This window comes from Carassius auratus, chromosome 32 (assembly GCF_003368295.1).
Source record: "Carassius auratus strain Wakin chromosome 32, ASM336829v1, whole genome shotgun sequence".
NCBI classification, from domain to species: domain Eukaryota; kingdom Metazoa; phylum Chordata; class Actinopteri; order Cypriniformes; family Cyprinidae; genus Carassius; species Carassius auratus.
This window is the reverse complement of record NC_039274.1, coordinates 25635425-25654919: the sequence shown is the minus strand read 5'-3', so window position 1 is coordinate 25654919 and position 19495 is coordinate 25635425. Positions and strand designations below refer to the sequence as shown.

Genomic DNA, 19495 nt, shown 5'->3' with positions numbered 1-19495 from the left:
ACTACTTTGATGTGTTAATAAACTATTTTGAACCAGTAAATATTTGTACTATTAGTAGATGTTTCATTTATATTGAATTCAGGTTCAAATGTGTCAGTCTACTAGAAAACTGTAAATTTGCTGTTACTATGACCCTGAATATGGCATTAAAATGAACATTATGGTGAATCAGCCAATAGAATCATGTAAAGCTGCTTTTCTTTCAAAGGGTGGTACAGTACATAAAGGTCGCTGTGTGTCTTCTCTCTGTGTTGAGAAGGAAGGGAAACTTGTGATAGATTCTATGTGAAAACCAGCCTTGATCTTTAATAAAGTCTGTAAGTACAGATTTTAAACAAAGCCTGTTTCTTTTTGTATTAACTTGGATATGAGCTAAGTGTTTTATGTTTCACGTGTTTATGCATTTCTTCATTTAAATTTTTTTTTTTACCACTCTACCACTTTTTTCTAGATGATTTACCCTAAAGGTTCTGAATCAACCAGTTCCAAATTATCTCCTAAAAATGATTAATCATTATTTCATCCTTTTGATTTACCTTTCTAAATGTAAGTACTTATGTTTACGTACCGCATAATAAAGCAATTCTACTGCAAGCTAACATTTTCTCATCCATGACATTGAATTTTTCTAGGCAGCTCAGATAATGCAGACGTCGTGACTCAGAATCATCTGAAGATTGTTCAAGCTGGAGACAGTGTTAACTTCACGTGTATTTTTTCAAAAGAGTCAAGAACTACTGTTGCTTGGGTCAGACAAAGAGCTGGAGAGAAACCCCTTTTAATCACTTCATCATATCAAGCTCTGCCTGCCGAGTTTGAAAATGATTTTGACAAACATAATCGCTTTTTTGTAACAAAAGATGCTGGCAGTTTTAATCTAAGCATCACAAATGTAGAAGAATCAGACACTGCAACATACTATTATATTAAATATATATACAAGTTCACATTTGGGCAAGGCACAGATCTCATTGTTAAAGGTAAACAGAATGTTTTCTTAAATTTGACTGTGGTACATGTATTGTAGCACATTGTGTCTGGTCAAATGACAATCATGTCGTAGTTGTTTATTGTGTTTTTAGGCAGACACCTGAACATGCAGGCTGACCATCAGACAGCTGTGATAGATCCAGTGCATCCAGAAGACTCTGCAGTGGGACTTCAGTGCACTGTCCTCACTCAGAGCTGTGCAGGAGAACACAACGTCTACTGGTTCAGACGTGAATCTGGAGAATCTCCTCCAGGAATGATATTCACTCAGGAGCGCAGGAACGCTCAATGTGAGAGGAGCTCGGATGTGAACTCTACTGCACACAAATGTATCTACAGCCTGCCCAAGAGAAACCTCAATCACTCTGATGCTGGGATTTACTACTGCGCTGTGGCTGCATGTGGACAGATACTGTTCGGAGATGCAAGAAAACCTGACATGCCAGGTGCCTATTTAAGTTGCATAATTTTCTCTTTCTACTCACAGATTTATTGCAATTTTTTTAATTACTTTAATTTTTAATTAAGGTTTTCCGACACCTTGGATAACTGCCCTGGTTTTAGGAACTTTAAACTTTTTATTATTGATTGTGATCATATTTCTGGGTACACAGTTGTACAAGCAGCGAAAAAAAGGTAGGAATTATTGCATACAAATTTACCAATATATGACCCTGGACCACAAATCCAGTATAAAGTCAATGGGGTATATTTGTTGCAATAGACAAAAATACATTGTATGGATCAAAATGACTGATTTCTCATTTCATTATCATTAAATCATTAGGACATTAGGTAAAGATCATGAGCCATGAAGATATTTTGTAAATGCCTTACTGTAAATGTATCAAAACTTATTTTTGATAAGCAATATGCATTGCTAAGAACTTAATTTGGACAATGTTAAAAGCGTTTTTTCTCAGTATCCTTTTTTTTTTTTTTTTTTGCGCCCTCAGATATTCAAGTTGTTGTATCTCAGACAAATAATGCCCTATCATAATAAGCAATACATCAGTGGAAAGCTTTTTATTCAGATGAATAAATCTCAATTTTAAAAAATTGAATATTATGGTTTTGTTGTCCAGGGTCACATATGTGAGCAAATCAACATTCTTGAATGACAATGTAGTTACGTAACCCAATTCTGATTGTTTTTCAAGATGGGACTCTTCAGGCTGGTCACTTAATGGTAAGCATTTTAATATTTCATGTGCTTTTATAACATATGCAATTCAATGTAAATGCTTAGTCTTTATAGTCAATATATGTCTATATGTCTAATCTAGGATGAAGACAGAGATGCTTTGAATTATGCTGCTTTGAGCTTTCAACAAAAGTCCAGCACCCCTAGAAGACCCAGAGAAAAATATACAAGATGATTCAGTGTATGCACATGAAAAACTTATACATTTTACAAAAAAAAAAATGTATCTGTTATTCACAATAAGAGTGTTTTAATTGATAAAATCTAAATTTATTTTAATATTTTAACTGCACTCAACTGATTGCACTGTAAAAAAAAAATACTGTAAAGTGAATTACTGTTCCCGGTTTTTTCCTCAAAAATCTCAATCTTTAATGCAATGTGTTACTTGATGTTAATTGTGAAATTTACTAGCAATTTCTGAATGAAAATTGCATCTAGTCAAAAAAAAAAAAAATTTTAGTATAAGTTTATTTATTGTTTCAAATAAACTGAACTGATTGACATTTAATTTTAAGCAACGTTCATGGACTCTTTTTTGTTGGATTTCTGCATCAATACAGCATATCATTTTAAGATTGACTGACTGCTGAAAAAGTCTGAGGTTGAGAAGAGCTAGAGAAGTTGAAACCCTTGTCCATGGTACTGAAATGTGCAAATGATGACCATGTTTGCATTATTTTCTAGTTATGCCAACTACTGCATAATAATAATAATAATAATAACAATATGCTAGTGTAATGAGAATAAGGTAGTTAAACTAATTACGTTCAACACATACTGATGACATTACTCATGACAACTATATTAATAAATAAGTCGATATATCCTTTCGTACATCTAGAATGTAGTGTAAGCAATATTTTCACATGAACATTAAAGAGAATGTTGCAGAAATGTGTTAAATGACCTATAGGGTAATACTAGGGATGTAACAGTACATGTATTCGTATCGAAAATTTTCAGTACAGGTCTTTCAGTTCAGTACGCACGTGTACTGAACAAATACAGCGTTGTTTTAACCACTGCAGGAGCATAACTTCATTGGAAAGGAATTACAGTTATATTGTAACTTTTGTTAAGTAACAAAGTCTAATGCTTCAAATTATGTCAAATGGAAATCGCCAGGCCATTATGAGGGGTGATTAAGACCATTAAAAAGGGTATTCAAATGTCACATAGGATTCAAATGTTATGAGCACTGGGTAAATGATTATATTTTAACAAAAATTAAATTGTTATAACTTAAAAGTTAATTTCAAAAACTGCATTATGTGCAAATAATAGTAATCAAATTTAGGTTTGAGCTCTGTTGTTAATTAATGTGAAAGGACTTCCTACAGTTTAGAGACTAATCTGGTGTAGATTTTTATCCCTAAGAATGATTTTTTTTTTAAAGATTGGCATTCTCTTGATGAGCTTCAAGAGGTAGTCACCTGAAATGGTCTTCCAACAGTCTTGAAGGAGTTCCCCCGAGAGATGCTTAGCACTTGTTGGCCCTTTTGCCTTCTGTCTGCGGTCCAGCTCACCCCTAAACCATCTGGATTGGGTTCAGGTCCGGTGACTGTGGAGGCCAGGTCATCTGGCGCAGCACCCCATCACTCTCCTTCTTGATCAAATAGCCCTTGATCCCTTCAGTGTGACTCTACAATTTTCATAGTCATGAAAATAAAGAAAACTCTTTGAATGAGAAGGTGTGTCCAAACTTTTGGTCTGTACTATATATATATATATATATTTCATCCATTCAATCATATCTGGGACAGCATTAGTCGGCATCATGTTTTCAAGAGAGTTGCAAAAATGTATGCTGCCTAATATTATTGATAAATGTCTCATGACGCCCCTCTAGTGGACACCTGTGTCAAAAAAAGACCAAAATATGAGGCTACGAGGCCTGTACACAATAAACTAAAGGTATTCAAAAATCCCACATTAGTGCTAAAATGTTAAATCCCAGTCTTAAAATCCTAACTTCATGCTAAAGTTACATACTTACTGTCAGGTTTAAGAGAGAGTTTTTAAAGTATGTCAAACTGTTGCCTTTTGGTCGGCTACAAAGCACCAACCACCAGAACAGACAGCCACAAGAACAGTTTGTTCCTGCAAAATTTATAACTATAAACTGTCCATCATAACTAACACATTTATGCATAGCATAAACTACATAAACTGTACATCTGCAAATAACTGTAATAACATCTGTAAATTATTTTAAACAATTATTGTGTTTATTGTCTATATTTCTACCTCTTTAGTGCATCATTTAATTTTCTGATTTTCTTATATAAGTGTTATATTTCATCTCTACTTTGTAATTACTATGTCTGCACTATCGTGTATGTCTTCTGCTCTGGAAGCTCCTGCTATCACCAAGTCAAACTCCTTGTGTGTGGAAACATAGTTAGTTGTAATTAAGCTCTTTCTGACTTCTAAAAACATCTGAGTACACAAACTAAACATCTCAGTGAAGTGGGTTATTTAATAAATAAGCAAATTATTGCAAGTAAAATACTTAAAATATTTTAGAACCTAATATAAAAGATTTTCACTTTATATAGTATGTAGTAATTTAAAATGTAGAATTTAGAATTTCAGAATTTCTATATATTCAGGGCTGACAGTCATGTCTAGAGTTAAATGTTTCTCTGTTGATGTTCACCACAGCAGTTCTCAGTATGTTCTGACCAGCTTCTTCCTGCCAGTCAATCTTCAGGAAATTATTTACTCTGTCTTTCCACTTCTGACTGACACTTTAGTTGGCATCACATGTTCTTTTCATGGACATATGCTAACTTTGAGGAGGAGTCTGTGCTTTGTGATATCGAAAGCTTAAAGCCTAAAACATTTTGGTGCAGACAGTACCTATGGTTGTTTGGGGCCGCAGTGCAAAAACACTTGAAGGGGCCTCCACCACTGCAACCAACTGCCAGCTTAAAAACAGGATGTGGATTTTTAACAAGTTTGTGCTTACTCAAATGAGTTGGTGGTCTCAAGGCATCTTTCCACAAACTAAATGTTATATGTATTTTTGTCTCCTTATAAAATGTCATAACAAATATTATGTAGCATTTATTTTTGTTTAAACAACAAAAGAAAAATAATTATTAATTTTATTTTTGTTAATATTAACAAGTAAATCCACAATAACAGAGTAAAGGTGATGACATGTTTAGATGTTTAATGGATAAATATTTTTGTTTGCAAGTGTTGTCGTTTGGTTTGTTTTTTGCTACTCAGCTGCAAGCATTAAGATTTTTTTTTCCTGCCAAAGGAAAGCAAAAAAAAAAAAAAACACTGACAGAGGTCAGTCTTGTGGGTAGGAAACTGTTTCAGCTATGATGTGCTGAAGTATTTGTGCATGCAAACAGACAATTTTAATTATATATATATATATATATATATATATATATAATATATATATATATATATATATATATATATATATATATATATATATATATATGATTACACTTTTTAAGGTGTCCTTGTTACAGTATAATTATATATTATATTATATTATATTATATTATATTATATTATATTATATTATATTATATTATATTATATTATATTATATTATATTATATTATAAGTACTCTGTAATATTAATGAACTGCATGTACTTACTATATCACCAGGTTTTGGCTTAGGGTTAACAAAGACACCATTAAATAAAGTTTTACCATATGTATATACATACACATACATAATATATATAACGCTTGAAACTTGTGAGCCCTAAATCCAGCTGCTTTAGATTAAAATATTTTGTCACTTTGCTTCAAAGACTGAAAATGTATCCGCTGATATTCACTCTAACACCTTTGACTTTATAATGAGCAGTTTCTTCCTGTCTCTCATTCAAAAGGAAATGATGAAACTCGTCTCTGCCTTCTGACTTCAGTGGCAACAACAGTCACATCCTCTCCTCATTTGGAGGAGTATGAGTCTGTGGTTTAAGCTTTGATAGTGGCATAAACAAGGCTAAAAGTTATCATCTGTTTTATGAATAAAATAAAACAGTAAGTCTGTTAGTGAGTAAGAAATAAATTATGTCTGAATACACAATATAGCGAAAGTGTTATTTTTTCATTTCTGGGGTGTGTGTCTTTAATATTGTGATGGCTTATGTCCTTTTGTGGTAACTCAAACATTTCTTCATATTAGATCATTTAGAAAGCAAAGACTTACTGATCAATACATTAATAACACTCATCAAAACATTACCTTTGCAACTAAATTGTAAGCAACATCTGAACATGAGTTATATTTTTAAATAAATGTTTCAAATGTGGCATATAAAATGTCTGTGAAACATTAAATATGTGTTTCATAGCTACCCTAGTTCACTGCTTTGAGGAAGAGTTGACAAATGATGTTTAGTTTGCATGTATTTTTATTTAGGGCTGCATTTCTGAACCAAAATTCAGTTCTCTTATGTTTGTACAGAAACGTTGTGTCTGAATGTGTGTTAATGAATAATTAAAAGATTTTGTAAGGTCATGTCTGTAAAATTATGAATTATGTCTCTGTCCTTGGTGCTGAAATTACAAATCCTGGTCCCATAAACTTCTGACTTTAATGACAAATGACAAAAGTGCACAGCATTCTCATAGATAATGAATTTAATGTATTGAATTTATGTGTATAAGAGAGATGTGTATTTCAAAATTAATAAAAATGTATCATGTCCTAATACCCACAGAAATGATCTGTTACATTAGGGTTCCTCAGATCTGGCCCATGAGAGCCACTTTCCTACAGAGTTTAGCTCCAACCCTAATCAAACACACCTGAGCATACTAAATAATCAAACATTAACCACATACATATGTACAGATGCCAAACTTTGTTATGTATACCTGTAGTTTTAATATATGTAATTTATCAGATGACAGGGAGCAGAGAGAATGAATTGCTGTCAGTCAATAGTAAATAACTGTTTTTTTTGTGTGTGATGAAATGACAGCTGGGTTTTTAACATGTTGTGGTTGTGATGCAGCAAGAGGTGTGAAAACAAAAAAATGGAAACTACACAATAGCATACTCACTAACACTGACCCATTCTGCCAACGTCAATGTTTAACTACAGTTTAACAGCAAAATCATATTCCTTTACCTTTAATAAGCAGACTTTCCAAAAAGTTAATCAACTGATATAGACTTTTTAAACAAAAAAAAATAATAATAATAATTAAATGGTACCATTGCAAACTCCACCATGACATGAGCTGATTGGCTGCTGTCACAGAGTGGTTTCAGCTCAGTGCAAACCCTTTCTCAAGTGACCAATCAACTTTTAGAGCACTGAATAAATAAGATAGAAGTGTGTGTGTCTCATTTGTCTGAAGTAGAGATTGAAGGAAACATTGTATAGACAGTTTATTGATTCACTTCTATTGCTTAAAAATTATTTACTTTGGGGCTAATTTTTTTTTTGTTTTCTTTTTTTTCCAGTGAATTTAAATATGAGAATAATTTTTGGAACGTCAATGATCATGATATATTTAATTATTTTGTTCATCTCAACAATAGGTAAACATATTTGAATATACTTTATTATTATTATTATTATTATTATTCAACAGAACTTAGTCTGTTGATCACTATATAAGACTAAATGTACTTTCTTTTTATTTTCAGTCTGCTCCTCTAATGCAGAAGTTGTTCAGGAGGATCATTTAAAAATAGTTCAAGCCGGAGAAGATGTGAACCTCACTTGCACCTTTTCAAAGCTTCTGCAAGCGACAAAAGCATGGTTTAAACAGACAGCTGATAGAAAAAACTTGCAGATTGTATCTTTATATTTAAAACAACAACCCAGTTGGAATGAGGACTTTGATAAAACAAATCGTTTTAATGTTATTAAAGGAGATGATCATTTTAATCTGACTATTTTAAAGACAAAACTTTCAGACTCTGCAACATATTACTGTGTAGTCTCATCATATTACACCATAGAAATGGGAGCAGGAGCTAGATTACTTGTCAAAGGTATGTTTCCCCGCTTATTTTAGCTTTGTTCGGTTGGATGTAACTGACTTTTTTTTTTGTCTTTAACATTTCTTTCTAACTTATGTCGCCTGTCAAGATGCAGCTGTGGACAAACACCTAACTCTTCAGCAGTCTTCAATAGACACACTTCATCCTGGGGATTCTGTGAGTTTACAGTGCAACATCTTCACTGAGAGCTGTGCAGGAGAACACAGTGTCTACTGGTTCAGACAAAGCTTGGGAGAAGCTCAAGGAGTCCTTTACACAGAAGGAGAGAGAAATGGTCAGTGCGAGAACAGGACTGGGTCTCAAACACAGAGCTGTGTCTACAGTCTCTTCAAGAGCAACGTCAGTCACTCTGATGCTGGGATTTACTACTGCGCTGTGGCCGCGTGTGGAGAGATACTGTTTGGAAAAGGAACTGAACTAAATTTTAGAGGTAAGGTTTTTAGATAGACATTTGTTTTTTTCACTCAGGTGGAATATTTGGTTCAAATATCAGGTGAATTAATCCCAAGGAACTGATCAACTATTTACAGTCTGAATAATGTCTAAAACTTTTGGTCATTTCAGAGAGTGTCGATATGAAACCAACACTGCTTGTTCTTGGAGTTTTAAACATCATATTTTTGACTTTAGCTGTTTTTCTGGGCATAAAACTATGTCAGGATCCAAATAAAAGTAAGATTTCATTTAGGCACACATACTGTGAATTAATAATATATTTATATAGTCACATACTTTTTTATAAAGATGCAACAATTGACACTAAAGATATTATATTTTCTTTCTTTTCTTTTTAATTGTATTATTTACCCACAATCCACAAATCTCAAGAGTGTCAAGTAAGTTGTTTTATGTTTTATAATTTAGGATTCATGATTGTATATTTTGTTTAGGATTTCAAAATGTTCAGATCATGTAATTATTCATTATAATTATAAGGTCAGGTTTATTAAGTGTAAATGATTATGCTGATGTGTCTTCTTAAGCCACAACTTTACATTTTATGTGACATTCTTTCCTCTGATCTTCGTTTTGTTTTGTTTGTTTTTTTCATTATTGTAGGGTGAAGACATTCTGAGTTATGCAGCAAAAAGTTATTTCTTGGCAAATGAACCCAAAGTAAAGATCACTGAAGAACAATCTCTTGTGATATACAGCATGTATAAAAAACCTATAATTGCTAAAGGTCTTAATAAATAGCAGTTTTCAGTCCAAAACTAAATGCTGCATATGTTTATGGGGTAAAACATGCTTTAATTTTCAGTACTTCTTTTTAACAGTGTACAATGTGCATACCAGATTTGCAGCTATAAATTTTACATTCTTTTTAATGTACTCTGATATATGAAATGTCATGTTTAACATGTTATTTGAGTTTTACATATACTTGGCTGCATGACCCTCTATCCAGAACAGAAATCCATCCACAGATGCTTGTTTGTATATTTAACTCTGTTTTCTTCCATTATAGTGTGGTTTCAATAATTGATTGTATCTGAAATCAGATGATTTGTCTCAAAGAACTTGCCACACATTCCTTTTTGTACTCTCAGTAGAAATGTAAGACAAGATGTGTAATTTACAAATTAATTTTCCATAAATTGTGTTATACAATAAGGCATGATCTGTGATATCTATATACCTGTTTTTTAATCTTCTGTGCCCCCAAAAAGTTAACTATAATATAGGGCTGGCTTTACATTTCTGTAAATAACCAAACATGAAGTCTGCTTTATGCATTATTGTTTCTGTATCTTTTATTCATAACTGTATGTCTTTTTCTTTTTACACTTAATGCACATTCAGTGTCAATGACAATTTAACACAGCCAAACAGACTTTTCATTCATCAGATGTACAATTTCACTTAAAGCAGAACTACTGAAGTGTTCTCTATTGACTGCATAACATATTTGGTACATTTTCTTGAATTCCACCACTTGCCCAAATTTGCACTCATATTTATGCTAATAACTTTTAAATTGTAAGCCAGAAAATGTAAATTATTTCCACTGAATCCTTGGCTTATGCCAAGTTGAATGAAGTTCAATTTGTTGAATTTTTTATTGTTCAGAAAACATACTTTTTCCAACTCATCTTAGGCCGTTGCACCGATTGTCACGAAAATTGAACCAGATTATCTTCAGACCATGATGGCAAAAATATATGGAATTCAAGTTGTTTCATTGAACCGTTGTTGAATAACATGCAAAAGAATTCTACAAATTGTACGCAAAAAAAATGCAACTGTTAGTATATTAGAAGGTATATTGAGACCAAGCTTGGTATTTGTTATAACAAGCATGACCTAAGACTACCTGCAGTGCTTTGGAACTATGCCACATAGCGGTCAGAAGATATGAAAAATGCTTATTTTTGCTTCTGAATAGTTGTGACAAAAAAAAGACAAAACTGGGCCCTGTTCCTCAAAACGTTCTTATCGCTAAGTAGTTCTAAACCTATTCTTTAACCTCTCTCTTAACGTTATGGCACTATTCTCGACATGTTCGTACGCTTGGTATATCTTCTGTAAGTCACACTTTCGTAAGGTTGGTCTGGACAATTCGTAAGCTCTCTCTTAGCGTTGTTTGAGCACAAGACGCTAGTCTCCACCACTGTACAGCAGTCTTTAGAAATCAGCACAGCGCAGTACAAGTCAAACTATGGAATGTTGACAATGCTGTGGCTAACCAATGATTTTATGCTATGGACATTTTAAGACTAATAATAAAGTATGTTTGCAATGGATGCAGGCCTATTTATGAAGTTGACTTTATGTGGTATCAGAACTAATATGTTGGTAATTAGACTAGGCCATTTAGTAACGTCATTGAAGCATTTAAATTGGCAATCACTTTTGATAATTAGAAATCTGGCAAAAAATGTGGCTCTAAAAGTCTAAGATCTATGAATGGGTAAGCTTGGTGGTGTCCAGTAAGAGAACAACTATGGCAGCAATCCAATGTGTCTTTGTATTGAATCAAAGACGGTGCCGGCTGCGGAGCTGTTTAGTCCATGTAAATTTTTTTATTCAGCAAAACGCCCTTTTGACAATTTGCCTGACGTGGCTATATTAAAAAAATTGCCTGGCATCCCCAGAGTCTTAGGCCTCTCATCACTCATCCCTATCGCCAATCCATCAGTGATTGATCAGGCGTACATATCATGAAAGGGATACACGGCCATAAACGTGCAGGTTATACTGGACCATGGGGTGTGGTCTCCAACTTGGTGGCAAGGTCCAGCAAAACTTCAAGTTCCTATGACGAGAAGCTTGGTGCTCTTTTTGTTTACGTTGCTTCCCCACTATATTCTTTATCTAACTCTCTCTCTCTCTTTGTTCATTGTAGATAGGTTGCTTTTTATTGGAAAACATTAGCCAATGGCAATCAATATAAGTAGGGACTGATGTTGATAGATTCCATGGATCATGTCGAGAACATCAATACCAATTTTTGCCATAATTGACTGAACTTCCTGTCCACCATTTTGATTTGATTTATTGCTTCATTTGCCCATCATTACTGCAGAGATATTGAAGCACATGGCAGGTAGCGATTCGAAATACTCGCCGTTTTTTATATTGTGAAACTCTCATGGTGAGGAAAGCCACCTGCTGGCTTAACAGAAGTCAAAATAAATAAACTACTTTTTTCCCCGTTCTTATTTATTTACTTAACTCTTGATAAGTGTATAAACAAATAACGCAGAAAAGGTAATCCAATCAAAATATTTTTTTTTAATGTTCTCAAGTAAAAGTGGGAGTCTGAGCTTCGCCCCTCATTAGAGTATTCAGAGCTCTTGTTTCACACTGACAGATTTATCAGTAAATCAAATTGTTCACGTTGCACCTGCTGGTTTCAGTTTTAAACTAAGTAATTTTGTGTTTAGTTTGATCAACATAAATACACGGTTCAGTATATAAAGTTTTTTAAACAGATGAAGCTTGATTTCTTTTGTCTCCAGAGACACCAGACAGCAAAATGTGATGATGTTTTTTTAAAACAAAAAACAAAAACAAATGTATTTTTTCTCAGTTTATTAATGTTTTAAATCTACATCTGTGCAGATTTGGGAGGATTTATGATATTTTTTACATTTATATAAATATATTAAAAATCTATTTATCTAATCTATCTCTCTTTTTTACTTTTCATGTAAAATAAACTTTATAAAAGACCCACATTCCGGATTTTAATGAATGGGTATAACATGGCAAATGTGCCATAAAATGATGGAAAACTGTTTTCATATACTTAAAAATAAACAGTCTTAAAATTAGAAAAACATGAAATTTAAACTACAGCCACAAGTTTTTTATTTTATTTATTTATTTAGATTTATGTTAAGAGATTATAAAATCATTATTGTAATAATGAGTTACTGAGTGAAGCACAGCTAGGCCAACCACAAGTAACTAGGCATCAGCCGACGTCACAGCGCTAGCTTGAGGCAGCAAAACAAAGGGGAAACTAGAGGAGGCCCACTCAAACCAGTGCAGATTCTGCTACGTAAGGAGTTCAAAATATCATCTTGTCGTGATGTTTTTTTTTTTTTTTTTTTTTTTTTTACTTTTGAGTCATCCCTTTTCTTAAAAATTATTTAAAGGTTGGAATTTGAAGTTCATATTTCAAAACTTTCTGTTTTTGTGAAAACCTGTATCTGAACTGCAAATCATGTTTTTAGTGTCATTTTGAAGTTTAATATGTTAGATATTGCTCTACTCTGCTCATATGGTATTTATTTTACTTGTGCTGGTCTTAAAAGGTTTTTACAAAAACTATTGATTCTGGTACAGATTTAAAAAAAAAATCATGTACCCTGAACAGCCCCAACCGAGCCAACCACCCCTATTTGTTTCTGCCTTTTTTAAGATTTAAATTACTTTTTGTCATCACGCTGTCACGTTCGGGAACACAGAAGATGGAAGATCCAAGTGCAGTGTGAGTTTAATAGGGTTATCCAAAATCAGAGTGAAACAAGCCGGGATCGTAACCAAACATCAGTCCAAAACAGACACAAACAAACATGAACAGGAACAGGAACAGGAACAGGAACTTGAAGACTAGGAACGCGAGGAAACTTGGTGACGGAAAGTAAGGACTCCATCCAGACTAACAGAAAAGGACTGGTTAATATAGGGAGGATCAAGGCTGTGCAGAGACCTTTGGAGGGGCAGGTGCTCAAAGTATAAAAGGGGCACATGGAACAAGGTTTTAAATGGCGCTGTTCAAAATATCAGTACAGCAATATATTGTGATGCATTCTTTGCGGATTCACGTATCGATATGGATGGTTATGTATTGATACAGCAGCAAATGTTTTGAAGCAAAGAAACAATAGAGAAGACAATTTTAAGTTTAAAATAATAATAGCTCTGGGATTAGAAACTGAAATGTCTTAAATTGTCCCAACCTGATGGCTTTTTCTTCTCTGTTTCAGCATTAATCTATTATTTTAACCATCACTACTACTCTTGCACCTAATCAATAAGTCCACCTTAAATATTGATACAAAACATAAAAAAACTGATCCACTGGAATATAGTGATTAATATTATTATTATTATATATTGTCTAAAATTGAACACCTTTGCAATGTAAACAAATGACAGGCTACATTTGTTATTCATATCCTTCACACTGCACTTTGATGTCAGGTATATCATGCATTTTTTATTGACATTGATATTTTTACATTTATTTCCAGAGAGATATTATTGAGTTTACAGGCTACAGTGGTCTTGCTGTTGTAAACACTGTTGCTATTGTAGAAAAAAAAAATATTTGCGTCACATTTAAAATATAATTATATAATTAATTCCTGAATTTTTATAATGATAATTCAGAGAATTAGAAAATCTGACTAAGCCTTACCAGTGTTGTGATAATTATTTTTAAGGCACTCAACGTGTTAAAAAATAAATAAGTACTGTTATATAATAAAAGTTTAGTCAAATAACATAAAAAAGACCAGAACCCTCGATGCCTGTAAAACCTTTCTCCCTCAAACAGCACGCTAGTGTTACTACTACAGGCTACACACAGCAACATATCTGCATGTTCTCACATCATATCGTTCTTGTAAAATAATATTAAGTAAATAAACATCAAAATCACTTCGCTGAGAATGAAACCCCACTTACCAGCTGCCACGGTTCTGAAAATACAATTAAAAATGCGCGTGCGGCCTGAGGAATTTTCCCGGTCAGGTGAAAGGTCATCATTATTGGTCATTTTATTTACGACTAAATTATTATTAATAAATTGTAATAATATTATGATTGGGCGTTGGCAGGCATTCACAAAAGGGTATGTTATTACAAAAAAAAAATTTGAGGAAATTTTGCTTTGACAAAAGGGCACTTTTGGGGCAAAGGAGCAGGTGCTCAAGTGAACCGGTTCTTTCGGACAATTCGATCAAATAAACCAGTTGAAAAAAAAACGGTTCACCGGTTCTTTTGCGCTCAATGTAATGTCATTAGCGATGACTGCCCTTAATTCAAGCCTTCACACTGAATCACACATGCGCAGTATCATCAGCTCCTCGGTTCTCAACGAATCAGACGCGTCTGACAGAAACGGTTCTCAATGAGCGCTTCAGAACTCCTGACCTGATATTTAGATATACTATTCTTCAATAAATATATTTGTTTGACAGGGAAGCTGTGCGCAAACAGGAATATATATTGTTAAAAAAAATAAAAAAATTAAAAAAAAAAAAAACCAGAAAAAAAACCTTTCTCTCCAGGAATAAAAAGGGCAGGTGCTCAAGCCCCCTTTGATGTCTATTGCTGTGTCCAAATTCAGGGTCTACATCCTTCGGAGGACGCATTTGAAGGATGTTACGTCACAGCGCCGCGACGAAGGCTGTCCAAATTCGTAGGATCCTTCAAATGCGGCCCACAAATGCGTCCTCCTTTTCCCCGAATTCGAAGGATGGGTGTGATGGATCCTTTCGCGTCCTACCTATCCCATAATTCTTTTCGGCAGGACGAAGCGAGCAGTAGCGGAGTGGGGGAGGAGTATTATTTTCGATGTTTTTTAAAAACTGGCTTTTCAAAAAGATATATTTTCAGTGGTTTTCTAGTTAGGCATTTTGTTTTAGCGTTAAGCATTTTTTTTACATGTGTACGTGTATATGTAAAAAAAAAAAACGTTTACTTTTGTAAACTAGCTTCTTCCTTACTGCCTGTGTGAATATCCCCTTACACACAGCTTATTTGTTAGTGATTGAAGCTGTTTTAACGCTTCTAAGGACGAAAGAGCAGACAGAAGTGTTTATAAAGCTCCGGGGAGAGAACGATGAGCTCTTCACCGGCGTCTTGCTTGGCGCTGTCACGGTTGCTAGGCGACAGGATATGAGCAACGGTTAAGGGAGGGAACTGAAAGAAGGGTAGGCTGTCCAAATTCACAAACACCGACTTCCGGTTTTTGCGGTCGTCGGAGGACCCATCCTCCTTCAACCGGGTAGGAAGGATCCTAAGGAGGATGCAGACCCTGAATTTGGACACAGCCTATGTGTGCACGTGCCTGGGGAGGATAATGACTAACAAGTGAAGACACCTGAGTGCAATTAGCAGGAGTGCAATTTCTGTGATGAAGGCTAGTGGGAATTGTAGTGCCTACGGTGAGGTGCCTAGGGGGAAGTGAGACCACTAGTGGACACCCAGGGAAACAGAGACCAGACAGCGTGACACATGCACTACTACTTTAGAGTTAAATTCATTTATCAAGAAAGTACAACACTCAAAGTATTACTAAGAAATATGTAATAAACTATTTTTACACCACATACATTAAGTATTTTCTTGTACTAAACTTTTTTTGTTGTTTTTGTCGTCATTTATTGGTTATAGGCCATAACATATTAGGCTATAAGCATATTAGCAAGAATTAAAATAATGGTGTATTACTAATTGTTGTGTCTACGTAATGTGAGTAATATTATTACTGTGAACATTCCTTTGAAATGGACAAAATACATATTTCTTGGCCTATGAGGTTACATAGCTAGTTGAGAGGTTGCAAAACATCCATTGTCCACCATTCTGACATGAACTAATATGAACTAAGAGAAAAAAAATAAATGGTACGGGTAATGTTCTACATTATCAGTTAAGTTTCCCATGGCATGGCATATATTTCAGTTAAGCAGACATTTCCTTACCTTTAAACCCAATACAATGTAATCCTTAATCAAAATACAGGTAAAAAATCTGAGAAAGTTAATATTTCTTAGAGTTTGCAAAACCATGCATTCATCAATCCAGTTAAGTTAAACTTGATCAAGCCCTGCCATCTGCCAACCCATTGATTCAAACTACTGTATTTTCAAAATGTTCAGCGTTACTTCTACTAAATAAACACACAGGAACTTTTATATGGGGCCCTTTAAAGGTTACATGCTTAGGAACATGTTTCCTCCGATTTTCCTCTTCTAAACCACAATGCATTTTTAGCAATGAAACAACATATTAACCGGACAGTTTGAGAGAAGCCAGCTTCTGTTAACTATGAACTGGTAACTAAACAGTAGTTTGTATAACGTGTGTATTAATGAATGAGAAATGTTTTTTGGAGCAACGGAAAAATGGTTGGGTTAGAATTTTTTTTTAGACATTTTGATGTGGCAAGGGGTGTGAAAGCATAAAAGCTAAGGTGAAAGTGCATATATGCATCAGTTGTTTGGAGCAGAGGCCGATGGACACATGGTAAGACTGCAGTATAGTCTAATCTATTATCTACCATTATTCTTTATCCTGTCTTAATGGATTGATAGTGTGCTCACCATTCACTTTTACAGGGCAATTCAAAGCACAAGGATCATTTTGGAAGACGATTGTTCATGAGATATTATTTAATTGTTTCACTCTCCTCAACAATAGGTAAAATGTCTTTTAACAATTCTATTAATTTACAACTTATTTGACACTACATAACTTAGCTTTAACACTTAGCTTAAAAGTTGCCTGTTGTGTGCTTTGTTTTTCAGTCTGCTCCTCTAATGCAGAAGTTGTTCAGGAGGATCATTTAAAAATAGTTCAAGCCGGAGAAGATGTGAACCTCACTTGCAACTTTTCAAAGCTTCTGCAAGGGACAACAGCATGGTTTAAACAGACAGCTGATAGAAAAAACATACAGATTGTATCTTTATATTTAAAACAACAACCCAGTTGGAATGAGGACTTTGATAAAACAAATCGTTTTAATGTTATTAAAGGAGATGATCATTTTAATCTGACTATTTTAAAGACAAAACCTTCAGACTCTGCAACATATTACTGTGTAGTCTCATCATATTACACCGTTGAAATGGGTGCAGGAACCAGATTACTTGTCAAAGGTATGTTTCCCTGCTTATGTTAGCTTTGTTTGGTTGGAGGTAACTGACTTTTTGTTTTTGTCTTTAACATTTCTTTCTAACTTATGTCGCCTGTCAAGATGCAGCTGTGGACAAACACCTAACTCTTCAGCAGTCTTCAATAGACACACTTCATCCTGGGGATTCTGTGAGTTTGCAGTGCAACATCTTCACTGAGAGCTGTGCAGGAGAACACAGTGTCTACTGGTTCAGGCAAAGCTTGGGAGAGTCTCAAGGAGTCCTTTACACAGAAGGAGAGAGAAATGGTCTGTGTGAGAACAGGACTGGATCTCAAACACAGAGCTGTGTCTACAATCTCTTCAAGAGCAACGTCAGTCACTCTGATGCTGGGATTTACTACTGTGCTGTGGCCGCGTGTGGAGAGATACTGTTTGGAAAAGGAACTGAACTAAATTTTAGAGGTAAGATGAAGGTGAAATGCCTGGTTTAAATTGGCTTGGTTTGATCTTTCATCTTTCAAAATAATTTGATTCATATAGCGGAGTACGTTGGAATGAACTGATCTTATAAATAAAATAAAAAAAGAAATAATATCTAAGAAATTAAAATTCATTTTTGACTTTGTTTCAGAGAGTGTTGGTGTGAATCTATCTCTTCTTGCTCTTGGAATTTTAAACATCATATTTTTGGCTCTTGTTGTTTTTCTGGGAATAAAACTATGCAGGGGTGACAGTAAAGGTAAGACTTTTTGAATAAAATAATTTATTATATTAATGCAAAATTTGACAGACTAAAAACTACATATGATGGCCATTTATAATGACAAGAGTCTTATTTTTCCAAAGTGCCTGCATCTCAAGAGAGTCGAGTAAGTACATTATTTTCTTCTGTATGAGATCTTAAATATAGAAAGGACTGCTGACTGCATTTACAGCAATCTTTTTTCTCAATTTAATATTAAATATAGTACTTTTAAAAAAAATTATAATAATAAAGTTTCAAATATTAAAATGTTAGGACTTTTGGTTTATATTATGCCATATCATGTCATTTTTCTCTTTTAATATTAGAATGAAGACACCCTGAATTATGCAGCCATTAGTTTTGGTCAGAAACCTCTGAAGACTAGAAGAGCCAAAGCAAAGATCAGTCAGGACCAGTCTCTGTACGCACAAGTTAGATCACACCAGTGACATTCACAGGTTTAGATGTGCATATAACTTCTACAATGTTTACATGTTTTCATTATTATCTTGTAACAAAACATTGGACCCAATCCATTTAATTTGTCAGAATAATTTCAGTAATTTCTACTCCATTTTTAGTTGATTGATTTTCTTTATCTGAAATTAAATTCAAAGTACAGTTCGGTAATGTAAAGTGCAATTAATTTTTCACTGCTGACACCACTGTGATTTTTGTTTTCAGTAAATTCATCTATAATGCTATAATGCTTATTAGGATCATGTCTAGGATTTTTCCATAAAATGGGTGTAGTTAACAATCTCATCAAAATATGAATTGCAAAATGATCGCTAAAGGTGACCATATTTAAATGCAATTTAATGTTTAAATACTGCGCTATTTAGGCTTTGTACTCTATATTGTTAGACATTAGAATTTGTTCGGCATAGTAAGGATAATTGTGGGAAAGAAAGGTAGTGTGTGTTTGTGTGCCCATGTTTTTTTGTGGATTCATGCATGTATGTTGTTAGACTGTGTGTTCTTTTCTGGAAATAAAATGTTCTTCATTTGCATCTTTTAAATTACAATAAATGTATATGTGTATGGTCATATTGTGATGTTTGAGAATCACAAGAAGAAACAATAAGGGTTGAGAGAGAATTTATATAGTAGTAATATGTTGTTTAGATTTATTTTAAGCATGAATAAGTGCTTTTTTAACCGAAGGAAATTTTTCAGTTACTTGTTAATGATAATCAGTTAATGATATTTGGAGTGCTGCTTCTACCAA

The 19495-nt window shown here is 33.9% G+C and overlaps 1 protein-coding gene across 1 annotated transcript; it reads left to right on the top strand.

Annotated features, from left to right (window-relative positions):
• Positions 1–220: 220 nt before the first annotated feature.
• LOC113051930 (uncharacterized) lies at positions 221–19247 on the top strand. Its single transcript, XM_026216121.1, has 11 exons — positions 221–317; positions 452–546; positions 633–980; positions 1083–1436; positions 7841–8191; positions 8289–8630; positions 17191–17541; positions 17640–17981; positions 18151–18258; positions 18366–18388; positions 18591–19247. The coding sequence occupies exons 2-11, from the start codon at positions 504–506 to the stop codon at positions 18711–18713; spliced, it is 2385 nt and encodes a 794-aa protein (XP_026071906.1). The 5' UTR covers positions 221–317; positions 452–503; the 3' UTR covers positions 18714–19247.
• Positions 19248–19495: the final 248 nt, after the last annotated feature.

What these genes read in the sequence shown, in the direction of transcription:
- LOC113051930 (XM_026216121.1), top strand. Translation starts at nt 504, where the DNA reads ATGATTAATCATTATTTCATCCTTTTGATTTACCTTTCTAAAT. An exon ending in AACCAGATTACTTGTCAAAG is followed by an intron (nt 17,542 to 17,639) that starts GTATGTTTCCCT and finishes TCGCCTGTCAAG; the next exon opens with ATGCAGCTGTGGACAAACAC. An exon ending in ATGCAGGGGTGACAGTAAAG is followed by an intron (nt 18,259 to 18,365) that starts GTAAGACTTTTT and finishes ATTTTTCCAAAG; the next exon opens with TGCCTGCATCTCAAGAGAGT.